The following is a 15,905-nucleotide window of genomic DNA, read 5'->3' on the forward strand; positions in this document are numbered from 1 at the left end:
TCACCAATCTATTATACCACCCACACACCCTTTACAGTCAGGAAATGAAAACAAACTTTAATTGTATGTAAACCTTTCTAAAAAAATACACACACACACACACACACTACAAATACAATGCCTGCCCACACACACCACTACAAATACAATTCCTGTACACACACACACACACACACACACACACACACTATAAATACAATATCTGCCCACACATACATAATATAAATACAATGGCTGCTCACACACACACACTATAAATACAATATCTGCCCACACATATGTAATATAAATACAATGGCTGCCCACACACACATAATATAAATACAATGCCTGCCCACACACACAATATGTACATAATATAAAAATGTTACTTACCTTTCTATCGCCCTTTTCTCTTCTGTTCTGTTCTGCTTTCTATGTTGCGCTGCCGCTGCTCCTATCTGCTCCAGCGGTGCTCCTCGCCGAATCCTCACTGAAAATTACGTCGGGCGGGATGATGTGACGCCCGATATTCAGTGGGAGCGAGGAGACTGCCGTGAGATGTCTGGTTTTTTTTTCTCGTTTTTCTTTCTTTATTAACATGGCCGCATTTTTTTTTTACTATGCCGGCAGTCTTTGCCACAAGGAGAAAGTAGCGGACGGCTGCTGCTCGCCCTTGGAATTGCGCCCTGGGCGACGGCACCGCCCGCACCTCCCTAGTTACGGCTCTATTAGACTAATAGTGAAAGAATAGGATAGACAGCGAAAAATCAAAAGACTGTCAGATGTTAACAACCACCTAGGGATGTCTCAACCTCTGCCAGAGTCTAGCAGCTCGCAGCAATCATCTGGCCCCTCTCCATTTCCATTATTTTCCAAACTTCATGCAGAATTTCTGTGTATTGGCTCGGGCAAGTGCACAGTCCTTGTCAGATTTATACATTGTAATATACTATGGCCTGTTTTCGATCCTTACTTTGTGGAAAATATGTGTTGGTGTTTTATAAATAAAGTTCTTAAAAAACAAAACAAAACAAAAAACTCCAAAAAGAGACTGCGGAGATGAAGCTTCAAGAAGGCAGTAGTAAGGAAAGGCACTGGGTTTCCCATTCCCAGACCATGTTAATCCTTTGGTTTGTATGCCACACTCCTCTTGATAAAGTTCAACCTCTTCATCCATAACAACTGAAAGATCAAGAAACTGACCTTATCTCGGGAGTCTCTTTTTGGAGTCTCCCCCTCGGTGGGTAGCTGGCTTTCGAGTTTGGGTGCACCCCTTTCTCAACGCATAGTTGGATGAGGGTCTCCTAAAAAAAAATTCAAGCAAAGCATGGATACCTCCTGGCCTACGTGGTTCAGGGTTTGAAGGTGACAAGGAAATGGCAGACTAAATGGGTGAGGCAAAAACTCCTCTAGGAGGGTGTTGGAGAGGAGTATTTTGATACACTTTGATGTGCCCTTGGTACTAAAGGATTGCCTAGGTGTGCTCGAAGGGTCAGTCTTTGGTGAATTCCAAGTGGATTCCTCCAAAGTTTAGAGATCTCACTTTGCTTGCGTTTCACTGGAGTCTCTACGTTAAGGGGAACCTGAAGCATAGAGGTGTCAATGATTGTAGTTGTCCACATGAGGAATGTTATGGGGAGGTGGAGACAATGGATGACTTCTTGCTTCAGTGTCCTTCTAATATAGAGGTTTACAATGGAGTGTCCCACACCTTAGGCCTTCCCTGTATTTTGGGGCTTAGTTATCCTGACTGGGTGTGTGGAGCGCTCAAAAGGTGTGGGGATTTTGAGTTAAGCACTCATTTCTTAGCGCAGTTGTTTGAAAATTACACAAGGAATGCACTGTGTTTAGTGTCCATTAGGGGCAAAACCCTTCCCTGTAGTGAGGTGGTGGATAGTATTCTGCACGAGGTTTGGAAAATAAGAGAAATGGAGAGGGGCAGGATGAATGAGGTAGACTCTGGCGGAGGTTGAGACATCCCTAGGTGGTAGCTAACATCTGGCAGTCTCTCTATTCTTCGCTATCTATCCTGTTCTTTCACTATTAGATTTTGTGTAAATCCCTTTTTTTTTAGTAAGGTTTACATACATTTAAAGTTTGTTTTTATTTCCTGACTGTAAAGGGTGTGTGGGTGGTAATATAGACTTGTGACGGGGTTGTTGTAATGCAGAGTATTGTGTCAGATTATGCCATGTTTCTTTGATGTATATAATTATACTCATTTGTGAAGTGATGCAGTAGTTTTTGTGGAGGGATTGTAGGAGAATTGGGTGTTATGATAATATGAAGTTTTGTTCCTATTGGTCCATTTTACCCCTTGATGTTATATATAGTCAATTTTATTTTGGACAAAGTGATATAGGATTTATTTGTGTTGTAATTTTTAATTTAAAAAAAATCAACCCTTGCAAAACTACAGCTACTTATTCAAAATGATCAAAATGCTATCTGTGCCCACTTTGCCACCTGATTTCATACCCAAAACAGTGTTAGGCCAGGCAAAAGACAAATGGCTTTCATGTAACTGACCACCCTGTGTTGAATCCTACTATCAAATGTGTGGCCCAACGGCATTTAATCCTTGCAAAAACTACAGCTACTTATTCAAAATGATGAAAATACTATGTATGCCCGCTTTGCCACTTGATTTCATGCCCAAAACCGTGTTGGGCCAGGCAAAAGACAAGTGTTTTATATGTAACTGACCACCCTTTGTTGCTTCTCACTATCAAATTGGTGGCCCAACGGCATTTAACCCCTGCAAAACTACAGCTATTTATTCAAAATGATGAAAAAGCTTACTGTGCCCACTTTGCCACCTGATTTCATGCCCAAAACAGTGTTGGGCCAGCCAAAGACAAGTGTTTTATATGTAACTGACCACCCTGTATTGAATCCAACTATCAAATTGGTGGCTGAACGGCATTTAACCCTTGCAAATCTACAGCTACTTATTCAAAATGATGAAAAAGCTTACTGTGCCCACTTTGCCACCTGATTTCATGTCCAAAACAGTGTTGGGCCTGGCAAAAGGCAAGTGTTTAATATGTAACTGACCACCCTTTGTTGCTTCCCACTATCAAATTGGTGGCCCAACGGCATTTAACCCTCGCAAAACTACAGCTGCTTATTCAAAATTATAAAATATGGTGACTTTACTCCCTGATTTCATGCCCAAAACCTTGTTGGGTCAGGGTAAATACTATTGCAGTTTGTATAAGGGACACCTTTTAGTTGTAATCTGATGTGAAATCAGTGATCCTACTTTATTTAATCCTTTAAAAATAAGCTTTTCTGAATAAGAGCTGGAGCATGAATAAGAAGTGAATAAGAAGCTGGCCGAATAAGAAGCTAACTTCAGCCTAGTGTAAGGACCTTAGAATTATATATAGCTTTAGAGAGGCTGTGCTATAAGCTCAGACACGTTCCTTCTTGCAGGAGCTGGGAAACAGCACAGACACAGAACATGAACATCTCCCTGACTAATCAAAGCAGAGGATACAATCAGCAGTGAGGAAGAGGCGACAGCAGCCAATCATCATACGGGTTACATATTGTCCTCAGACACTGCACAGCTGGAAGATATGTCTGTGTGTTTTCTGCCTGTCTCCCGGGCGTCAGGTGATCTGCTGCATCAGTCTCTGACATGGCTGACACACAGTGATGCTGCCAGCCTGGGAGTGTAGCTGGAGAAGACAGGTATTGTGTGGCACCGTATAGCTGGCACTGTATGGACACAGCTAATAGTGGTGCGTCTGGTAAGTCAATTCTTTGTTATCAGTTATAGTAAATGTCACTGTGTGCATAGCATTGTAGTAATGATATACAGTATATATATATATATATATATATATATATATATATATATATATATATATATATACATACCAACTACAGGATATACTGCATTTATGTACATATTGTCCGATTGCCCAATAACGGAATAGTTATTGTTGGCACAGTAATTGCAGAGCATAAATTGGTTTAAATTTCCATTTTAAGCTCTCTTACTTTAGTATATACGTTTACGGTAGTTCTAAGTTTCAATATTATTACTTTAACTTATTGTATTTTGAGGTAATTCAGTTGAACGAGTTATGTATTAGACACCTCATGTTTCATATTTGCACATTAAGAAATTAATATTACGGAAATACATGTCACATAAGGCGTGTGGGTGAAAACCGAAACGCCGGAATGATTTGGCTCCCTGCAGAGCCCTCCGCTGCTTGGTGTCTTGAGAAAAGCATGTTATGTTTTCTGTCCCTATACAGTGCATTCTGTTCTTCTACACAGATATGTTCTCTGTAATATGTGGAACAACAATTCCACATATTATATTGCATATATATTGTATTGTGTGTATGTGTGTGTGTGTGTATATATATATATATATATATATATATATATATATATATATATATATATATATACACACACACACACACACACACACATTTCTGTATATCATAGCTGTATATTTTAGTTATCCACTGAACCTGCCTGAATGTATGTCTGAATGGAGTGATGAGTGCATTACCCATCCATTCCGGCTTCCAGAATCGAGCCCCAAGGACCTTAACCATCCATTTCGGCTGCTGGAATGGGGTTCTGAACACCTCAGCCATCCATTTCAACTGCCAGAATGGGTCTGCCAGTACCTTAGCCATTCATTTCAGGTGCCGGAATGGAGTTCTGAGGACCTTAGCCATCCATTCCGGGTGCCAGAATGGGTCTCAGTGTTCCATACAATACAGTCCGGGTGCCGGAATGGGTCTGTGAGTATCATAGCTATCCATTTTGGGTCCCAGAATGGGGTTCTGAGTACCTTACCCATCCATTCCTGATGCCAGAATGGGTCTGCCAGTACATTACTCATCCATTCCAGCTGCTGGAATGGAGCTCTGAGGACCTTAACCATCCATTACGGCTGACGAAATGGAGGTCTGAGTACATTAATCATCCATTCTGGCACCTGGAATGGATGATTAATATAAACAAAACCTTATTACGACGCCCATAATGGAACGCTAAGATACTCAGACATCTATTCCAGCACCCGGAATGGATGGCTTAGGTACTGAGACATCCATTCCGGCACCTGGAATGGATGGCTAAGATACTCAGATATCCATTCCGGCACCCAGAATGAATGGTTAAGGTACTCTGAGCCCCATTCCGGCACTTGGAATAGTTGTCTAAGATACTTAGAGCCCAATTCTGGTAGTCGGGACGAATGACTAAGGTACTCAGGCATCCATTCCAGCACCTGAAATGAATGGCTAAGATATTGAGACATCCATTTCAGTAGCCGGAATGGATGGCTAAGGTCCTCGGAGCTCCGTTCCGGCACCTGGAATGGATGGTTAAGGTCACTCAGCGCTCCATTCCGACATACATTCAGGCAGGTAGAACGGATAACTAGCATATATAGCTATGATACACAGAAATATATATATAAACATATTATGTATATGTGTGTGTTTGTGTGTATATAATTGTATATACACACAATACAATATATATATGCAATATAATATGTGTAAAAGTTGTTCCACATATTACAGAGAACATATCTGTATAGCTGAACAGAATGCACTTTAGCAGAGAAAACACAGCAAGTTTCACTCAAGACAGTAAGCAGCAGAGGGAGCTGTAGTAAGCTGACTCGTTCCGGAAGTTCCGGCTTTAACCTAATCCAGTATGTAACCTATAAGCAATGTTGTCATGCTGTGTGTGTGTGTTGTATTTGGCTGTATTATGGCTGGTACAGGAAGTTGGATACATCCTTTGGAATAAATCAGCACAGATGTCAAAGGAGAACAGGTTAAATATATGATTTTTGTTTCATACAAAGTTACGTTTGTCGCCAAAAACTTCCAGCATCAGTTTTACAGGAACCTCACATCACTACTGTGTTACTGTTGGAGGACCCAGCTTCTTCCTCTATCAAATCCTCCATCTGTGACTTTCCACTTACTTGCCTTCATCATACTTGCCAACTTATGGCAAGTATCATCCGGGAGCCTACCAGGGAAGGTAGGCGTGCAGGGGGGCGGGGCTCGTAAATCGCATCATTTTGACCCCACCCTGTGACGTAATGACGCAAAACGCGTCATTTTACAGCGGGGCCGGGGCCAAACAGCGCAATTCCCTGTGAATCGCTGCGTTTTGGACTTAATGCTGCCCACTTCACTAGGAAGTGGGCAGATCTGGGAGACTCACGCGAAATGCGGCAGTCTCCCGGACATTCCGGGAGAGTTGGCAAGTATGGCCTTCATTCAACTCCTCACATGATGACACTGACCTTGTCATGTGACGTGCACTCTCCTCACTAAATTTATTAAACAAGTGGGCAGGTTACTGCCTCCGACAATATCAACACACTCATCTCTCATGATTTGATGGGCTACAGTGGTCTTTCTTCCCCATACACAGCTTTAAAACCGGAGACACAAAGAACAAGACTGAATGCATTAGGGTACAGTGACCATAATGAAACACACAAAAAAAGTGTGGGATATCAGTATTTGGGAATCTTTATTTTGAAAAGTAATGTGTGCGGGACATTATTTTAAAACCATTAACTTACTCTCCCTTTTTAGCTGTTGAGTTCTTTGATCTGCTTGTCATGGGGGTTAAATAGCAACCCTATTAATAACCAGACAGTCACCTGCATGTCACCTGTCATAGCACATACAGAAGTCCCATTGTTATATTTGCACCAGCATCAGACTGCTACTACACAGCACAAACACTTGTAGTAACATCCCCTTTAAGCTGTACTCTGGAGATGAATGTGTTAAAAGCTTAATCTGATGAGGACTCTATGCTGAAGAGCTGCATTGAGAATCTGTGCACCATGAATTGGTGCACAAGGTGTTCATATGTACTACGGGTGTGTGGCCCACAGGTTGCTATCTAATTATTGCTGGGCTGTGTCCCTCTGCAAATGTGGATGATTTGTAACTAACTGGAACCATTTTTCACATGATGATGGTACACTGGTCACCTGTAAAGTAGAAGAATTGCTTTAAGAGTAGCTTGAGAGAACTTTTTTTGCTTGAGAGATCTTTTGGCACCACAATATACTCCATTCCTATAGTGTGACAGCTTTGGTTTAGCTCACACAATGGCTCCACCCCTTAATAAATAAAATATTTACATTTTGCTCCGAAAACACTGCTCGGGTTAGTACTTTTTTATGCCCTACTATTGGAAGGCGTAGAATGCATGCTACTAAAATTATAGGATGACAAATGATTGCAAACATCTAGGAACACCCCTAAAAATGTGCCCACCCATCATCATCATCATCATCAACATTTATTTATATAGCGCCAGCAGATTCTGTAACGCTTTACTATTGGGAACAAACAATAATAAAACAATACTGGGCAATACGAACAGACAGAGAGGTAAGAGGACCCTGCTCACAAGCTTACAATCTATGGGACAATGGTTTGATACACAAGGGTAAGTGCTACATCATATTGAATATTTGTCCAGCTAGAATGCAAAGGTTGCAAAGTATTTAGTGGGCTGTATGCTCAGTCACACAACTATGTTGGTCAGAGGGTTGTTGTCTTGTGTTAGCTGTGTAGAGGGTGGCAATAGGGTAACCTAGGGAGATTAAGTGGGTGGCAGAGGAATATTATAAGCTTGTCTGAAGAGGTGGGTTTTCAGAGAACGCTTGACGATTTGAAAACTAAATGAAAGTGGGTGCAGCCCGAAAAAAGTCCTGTAATCAAGAATGGGAGGAATTGATGAGAGTGAAAGAGAGGCATTGATCTTATTTTAATAAGGTTGGTCTGTAAAATGAAATCTCACTTTTGCACTTCTCCCCAAATATAGGCACATCAATGCGCCTCCTACATACTTGGCAAGGAACGCCCCGTTGCTCTTTGATAAATCTGTATGTGCACTTCCATATATTACGCTGCACCACACCACCAAATAGAGTTTTGCACTTTGCTTCTGATGTTTGCCCACTACATTTTTGTTGGCTGAACCAATTTTCATGAGGATGCAGCATATCAAATTACTCAGAACCAATGCAGTGCCTCAGCTATGTCACTAGTTTCTGAATCAGTAGGCTAGAGTCTCATGAATACTAGTTCAGTTATGAATTGGCTGCTTCCACTCTATTTCAGTTATAGGCGCTCTTTAATTGAATGTGTAATTGAAAGCTTATTTTACTAATAATCAGAAAACGGCACAAGGTGCGCTGAGTGGCCCCTGAATGGCAGTAGTTCAACAAAAGTTTGTCCATAGTTCTTGGGTAAATAACAGTGAGTTATCTGAAATATTTTTTTTACAGATAACAGAACAAAAAGTGCAGAATTTATCAGCATAGAGCAGCTGACCTACCACAACTATTCTAATGATCAGAGTCCATGTTATAGTGTATGTTTACTTATCTTTATGTACTTTTTAATGTCATGAGATTTTGTAGGCTGTTTGTAATCTATCATCTAAATGGGTTTGGGTAAATATATATATTAATATGAATAACTCAGAGTCAGGGAAGGATTATTTATAAATAGCTTAAAATAGTCTGTTACACGTTTCAAAATAAAATAGTATTCCCTTTTTATTTATTTTATTTTTTTACTGTGTGTGCTCCAAATATCCCTTTACATTTTCTGATGACAAAATGATTCAATTGTAAGGCCATTGAAGACTTGTATTGTGTATTTTTTGTGTATTTTTTAAGGTTAGTAAACACGCTTGCATTAGTTACTTGCACTTGGAGCTCACTGTAAGCTTCCACAATACGTACACCCACAGTAAACACATTTGGTTAAAACAACATGCATTCCGAGACAACATGCATTTCGGAGTCTGGGAGATCTTCCCGAAATTCAGGAGTCTCTCGGACATTCCGTTAGAGTAGACAAGTAAAGTATCAGCACTGCGGAGTTGGTGGCGCTATATAAACAGCTGCTGCTGCTGCTGAGGCCCAAGTATAGGTTTCAGTGCATAATTTCATACTCCGATCAGCCACAACAAAACCACATGGCTAATATTGTGTAGGTCCCCCTCATGCCGCCAAAACTGCTCTGACCTGTCGAGGCATGGACTCTACAAGACCTCTGAAGGTGCCCTCTGATATCTGGCACCAAGACGTTAGCAGCAGATTCTTTAAGTTCTGTAAGTTGCAAGGTGAGGTCTCAGTGACACAGGCTTGTTTTTCCAGCACATCCCACAGATGTTCGATCGGATTGAGATCTGGGAAATTTGGAGGCCAAGTCAACAGCTTGAATTCTTTGTCATGTTCCTCAAGCCATTCCTGAACTATGATTGCAGTGTGACAGAGCTCATTATCCTGCTGAAAGATGTGAGGCCACTGTAATCAGGGAATAAGGTTACCATGAAGGGGTATACTTGGTCTGCAATAATGTTTAGGTAGGTGGTACATGTCAAAGTAACATTCACATGAATGCCAGGACCCAAGGTTTCCCAGCAGAACATTGCCCAGAGCATCACATTGCCTCTGCCAGCTTTAATTCTTCCCATAGTGAATCCTGGTGCCATCACTTTCCCAGGTAAATGACGCACATGCACCCGACCATCCACAAGATCTACAAGAAAACGTGATTCATCAGCCCAGGCCACCTTCTTACATTGCTCCATGGTCCAGATCTGACGCTCATGTACCCATTGTAGGAGCTTTTGGTAGTGGACAGGGGTCAGTATGGGCACTCTGACCGGTCTGCGGCTACACAGCACCATACACAGCAAGCTGCGATGCACTGTGTGTTCTGACACCTTTCTATCATAGCCAGCATTAACATTTTCAGCAATTTGTGCTACAATAGCTCTTCTGTGGATTAGAGCAGACAGTGTAGCCTTTGCTCCCCAAGCGTATCAATGAGCGTTGGGCGCCTATGACCCTGTTACAGTTCACCGGTTGTCCTTTCTTGGACCACTTTGGTAGGTACTTACTAACACCCCAGAAGTCCTGCTCTTTTGGAGATGCTCTGACCCAGTCAGCTAGCCATCACAATTTGACCATTGTCAAAGTCGCTCAGATCCTTACACTTGCCCATTTTTCATGCTTCCAACACATCAACTTCAAGAACTGACTGTTCACTTGCTGCCTAATATATACCCCAACCTGACAGGTGCCATTGTAATGAGATAATCAATGTTAGTCGCTTCACTTGTCAGTGCTTTTAATGTTGTGGCTGTTCAGTGTATGTTGCAGTTGAAGTAAGAAGACTGTACAGATGTTGCTGAATGTGTAGATGCAGAATATTTTAACAGAGGGGGAAATGAGATAAAGGATATAAGAAATACTTCTGTTCAGTTGTGGGGTTTTATTAAGTATAGATATTAAAGCTTGGAGTTTAAACAAAACCTCTGTATTACTGTTTTCAACAGTATGTCATACTTGCCAACTTCTTATAGTTGGCGTCCGGGAGCTGCCAGGGGGAGGTGGGCGTGCGGGGGGCACAGAAAATTGTGTAATTTTGGTCCCGCCCCCATGATGTAATGAAGCGAACGCGTCATTTTAGAGCGGGGGGGGGCGCGAGCCTAATGCTGCGATTCCCTGAGAATCATAGCATTTTAAATCTAATTCTGCCCACTTCACTAGGAAGTGGGCAGATGTGTGAGGCTGCCATACTCTCCCGGGATTCCGGGAGACCCACCCGGAATCCGGGAGTCTCCCAGACATTCCGGGAGAGTTGGCAAGAATGCAGTACGTGTAGGTGCAGCCCTTTTGTGGGCTGCACTAGTTTGTGTCTCAGTTATGTCATTAGTTCCCAGTGAATTTTTAGGCTGAATATTGGTTCTGTTTAGGTAACAGGCACACATTAAAACATGAAATAATAGCTAGTCCAGACAGCTTCCTGTACAGCAACAAGGTGCATCTTTCTTTTTATGCTACTAGAGGCCTGATGAAACTGCGATGTTAAAAACAGAAATATCTTCATGTTACATTAAACTTTAAACCAAACAAATGTCCTGTGATAGTGGGTGAGGCATTATAATAAAAGATAAGATGGATGGAGGACATGTCTCTTCTAGCAGCACACTAGACACCATCTGACAATATAATGACACTGGTAGATTAGGCCACAACAACTTTTCTAAAACACAGAATGCAGGCCAGAGATCTAGATTAGAATATGGCAAATGATAAAGGCTCTGAAAGGACAGGCATGAACAGACAAATGCTGAGATATATGGACTGTCAACCAGAAAGCTAAATGACAAAAAAGTGTAGGCAAATTGTTATGTGTCAGTCTTGCCATTCCTTTTGTAAACAGTAGTTAATCACTAACTGCATATTGATTTCATCCTTACTAATGATACAGACATTGAATTATTATTCAAATATACAACTAACAATTTAAAACGCAGGAACTGCCTTGTTAAAAGCTTTGTTTGTACTATTTTTACTTGTATTCCCAATAATATAACGCTGCTTCTTTAGGAGACTGCTGCCCAATTATGACATATAAACTAGCCCTTTAAGTGGGTTTTTCTAATTTCTAATTATTAGAAAAAAACAATAACTGGGGCTGCCAAATAGGTCGGTAGTACATCTAACCCAGGGCAGCACGGTGGATCAGTGGTTAGCACTTCTGCCTCACAGCGCTGGGGTCATGAGTTCAATTCCCGACCATGGCCTTATCTCTGAGTAGTTTGCATGTTCTCCCCGTGTTTGTGTGGGTTTCCTCTGGGTGCTCTGGTTTCCTCCCATACTCCAAAAACATACTAGTAGGTTAATTGACTGCTATCAAAATTGACCCTAGTCTGTCTGTGTGTGTCTCTCTCTCTCTCTCTCTGTCTGTGTGTGTATGTTAGGGAATATAGACTGTGAGCTCCAATGGGTCAGGGACTGATGTGAATGAGTTCTCTGTACAGCGCTGTAGAATGAGTGGCACTATATAAATAAATGATGATGATGACATCAAGAATCAGAGTATGGTAACCGTGCACACATATATGGGACAGTACATGAATTTGCAACTCTTATGGAGTAAATTTTGTGACTGTTGATAGATAGAACAGGCCAGTGAGGTAGCTGTTTATTATTAGTGCAGGATAGACGTAAGAGGCGCCATAATATGCGCAACTGTAGTACTAAAAATACTTATGCCCCATAAATATTATAGTTAGTCGGTTAGTAAATGGCCTTTACTGTCCTTACCTCTGTAAGTGAGTAAAGTGTTTCGGTTTGTAACTGCTTGGTACAGATTTAATATGGGACTAAATATTTTTTTAGTCTCTTTACAAGCAGTGGAAATTGAAAGTCACGTTCCAGTTTATACTCCTACAACAAAACAATGTGTCATCTAAATGTAGAGTCAGCCTCTCATTAAATTAACAAATAGATATCCTTCTCTCTTTGGATTTATTTCAAAGTAGATTTAAAGTACGGTCATTAAAGCAGAGATAAACTACAGTATATTATAATGACTTTTCCCACAATGCATATGATGCTTTAATATTCCAAGTTATTTAGATAATTTTTCTTGTACATATTCACTTTTCTACCCTTTTCCATTGTAAACCAACACTTGAGTTCTATTTTTTTCCCCTAATTTGTAAAGAGGTCATCTTTGCGATAGGCAGTATAAAAAAAATCCTAATGGCATTTTCCATGAGTGCAATTAATTAAATAGGAGTTTGCCTCAGATACCAGCATGTATAATTTAGTTGAAGGACAGGGGGAGCCAGGACATTCCATGATTCCTTCCAACTTATAAAAACTCATTTGGTCAGTGAGCAGGAGATGGATACTTTACTGAGCTGAGTGAACTGATTCACTTGATAAGGTCACGGCCTTCTCTCTCTGACTCGCTTTTCAGAATTACCTTTCCTGCTGTTACATGTGACTGGTTTTGAAAAAAACTAATATAAGTGATTCAAGTTTTTATGTTCTGGAATTCCAGAAAATATCAGAAAATATCAATTTGTTTATTTAAACTTTGAAGTGTTCTCATTTGTTTTGCAGGAATCTCATGGCTTTAATTTAAACATTGTTTTTCCTGTAAATTATACAAAATAGGCATAAAGTAAATTGCAGCAGCTTTAACTTTTTTTGTAAGCAGCTTTAACTTTTTTTGTGGCAGTTATGGCACCCCAGCGAGGAGGAGGCTCAACCATACTTGCCAACTTTTCCTTGTTGGCTTCAGGGGGATCCCGGGGGAGGCGGGCGTGCGGGGGCGGGGCTTGATGAATCGCATCAGATGACACGATATTTGTGTCATTAAGCCCCGCCCCTCATCACTTATCTATTACGGGGGCGAGAATCGGGAGGTTGCCCTGCTCTCCCAGGAGGTCTCCCAGAAATGCGGGAGTCTCCCGTACATTCCGAGAGAGTAGGCAATTATGTTTTAAAGAAAAGCAGCTAATGAATCTCTAGAGACTGAAGTGTATTTTACATTTCTGTCTCCATTACTGAAGTCATGTTGTCTTACCTGTCAGTCTTTGATTAAATCTTGGTCTCCATGAAAATGGCCACCTCCATAGACATCAATACATTGACATAGGACACAATTTCTGAACTGTGTCATCATGCCACAGATCGCGACGCCAACCACGTCTTGTACTGGCTCAGCATCAGGGAGAATGCCAGACTCTTCAGGGAGTGAGGGAGATCACCCATATTTCAGGGAGTCTCCCTGACATTCAGGGAGAGTTGGCAAGTATGGGCTCAACGATGCATGTCCATCCACTAAGTTGGGCCCATACATGCTCAGAAGTCCAGTAAGTATATACACCTTGTGTATACAATATCATGTGTGCCAAACGATGAGGAATATGCTGATTCACTCTGAAGATAACATCTTTTCTCTACTAATTTATATATTTTGCATGTACATGTGTGCAAATCATTTACATTTTGTCACAAAACGGCATTTCAGCTGTGGGGTTATATTTTTACACATTCTTACTGAATATATGGTTGGTGTGAACGTCTGGTTACTTGTTTTTCTTTTCCTTAATTTTTCATGGCATCTAATTAAAATTGGCTGTATGTCAGTTTAAAACCTAGTTGTTGCTGTGAAGATTTTGGAATGATCTATATGTCCCAGGAAAGTTCATTCTGCTTGACAACAACATTGCAGTAGTAAGCAAAGATTCTGTATTATTTGTGCGCAGTTCATATAAAGGGGAAATCCAAGAATGCAATCATTCAGGTAACACCATATAGGGATGTACTATACAACTGCCAGGTAGTTTGTATGTTGCTTGTTCAGGTATCTGGGATCTCTAAATCATTTCTTAAGCTAAAGTGTTTTCCAATACACATGTACAGCTCCAGGTTTTCCTCTGTTAATGGGGTAGCAGAATTCAAAGTCGGCATAGAAACAAAGTGAAAAGTTTTTTAATTTCTTAATTAAAGATTTAATTTAAAACAAAAGTAAATGGTGGCACCTAAATACGCTTGGGTGGACGGATGTTTCGAGTGCAACTATATGCTTTAACAATAAACAAAACAATATATGCCAATATGACCTAATTAATATATGATTCAACATTCTAAGTATATTTATTTCAACAGGGTATTGTCCTTGACCAACAGTGCATTCCCTGCCATGCATGGGTTCATTTGTTTTAGAATAGTGTGAGTATAGGATATTCTAACTAGACAGGTGGATACTTCTGTGGCACTTAATAGTAATAAGCTATAGCTAAATAATGAATGAAAAGGCAAAATAAATATGATATTCTGTTTAATATGCTGGCTGGTAATAATATTATTGTTATCATATAGCCCAGAAATGTCTAATTGTTTCTTTCATGCTGACACAATGGAGTTCCTAAAATATCAAATTAGGAATTGCTTAGTTGATTGTTAAAAAAATGTAAAGGGTCTGTTTGTAATTACAGTTTAATTCCTCTCATCAGAATTCCAATGGTAGTAAATATCTCTTTACAAGATGTTTGAATGTTATCAGTATGTATCACTTCCAATATCTATACATAGTATGTCACTGACATTGGCAAAGTAAAGGTAGCACGCAGGGTGCCACACTATTAGATATCTATTTCATAGGTCAGCAATTTCTCTTTAAAGAAGATCTCAACCTAATTTTTTTATTTTTATTTTTAGAAATCAGTCACTTCCTTCTGGGGATAAACATGGGTTTCTCATGCCCACACTTCCTGATATACCCATAATATGCAGGCTCTAGCATATTTCTGTTATGTGAACTGTATTCCAATAACATCACTTTTTCATTCTGTCATTTTCCTTCAAAAAAGATTGAAAAACGTTGCTGTTTTTGTGACTAATTTTTTGTGGGGTGGAGCTGCTGCTTATTCCATTGTCAGTGTAATAAAAAGTGTTGCATTTGTCATCATATACAAATTCAAAGCCAGAACAATGTAAATAAATATTAACATTGTTCTCCATGCAGATTACAGCCACATGGAAAGTTTTTTTTTTTTAGGAGGAATGAGCAAATCAAGCAGAATCAAAAGAGTTTAGTGCGGCGGTTCCCAAACTGTGCGCCGCGGCGCTGTCACTGGGGTGCCGTGGGCCAGCCATAAAAAAAAAAAGAACACAGAAACTTACCAATCCGTCGGGCGCCGGGACCCAGCAGCCTCCTCTCTCCCGCAGCTGTCACTGAATATCGACGTCAGTAACAAGCTGAGGGAGAGAGGAGGCTGTTGGGTCCTGGTGCCCGACGGATTGGTAAGTTTCTGTGTTCTTTTTTTTTTTATGGCTGGCACCTGGCGCGGGGCAGAGGATGGTGACAGAGGGGCAGAGGATGGTGACAGCGGGGCAGAGGAGGGGCAGAGGAGGGGGACACAGCGTGTGAGAGGGCAGAGGAGGGGGACACAGCGTGTGAGAGGGCAGAGGAGGGGGACACAGCGTGTGAGAGGGCAGAGGAGGGGACAGGGTGACAGAGGGCAGAGGGGGCAGTGTGAGAGAGGGCAGTGTGTCTGGATGCAAT

General features: G+C 40.9%; 1 protein-coding gene across 1 annotated transcript in view; it reads left to right on the forward strand.

Moving 5' to 3' along the window:
- Nucleotides 1–3,453: 3,453 nt before the first annotated feature.
- Nucleotides 3,454–15,905, forward strand: part of ORAI2 (ORAI calcium release-activated calcium modulator 2) — a 30,514-nt gene continuing 18,062 nt past the window's right edge. Inside the window, exon 1 of the mRNA XM_075196743.1 lies at nt 3,454–3,740. Coding sequence (XP_075052844.1) covers nt 3,713–3,740 — 28 coding nt within the window. The 5' untranslated portion in view covers nt 3,454–3,712. The remainder of the gene's footprint in view (nt 3,741–15,905) is intronic.

Source organism: Mixophyes fleayi, chromosome 2 (assembly GCF_038048845.1).
Source record: "Mixophyes fleayi isolate aMixFle1 chromosome 2, aMixFle1.hap1, whole genome shotgun sequence".
Taxonomy (NCBI): domain Eukaryota; kingdom Metazoa; phylum Chordata; class Amphibia; order Anura; family Limnodynastidae; genus Mixophyes; species Mixophyes fleayi.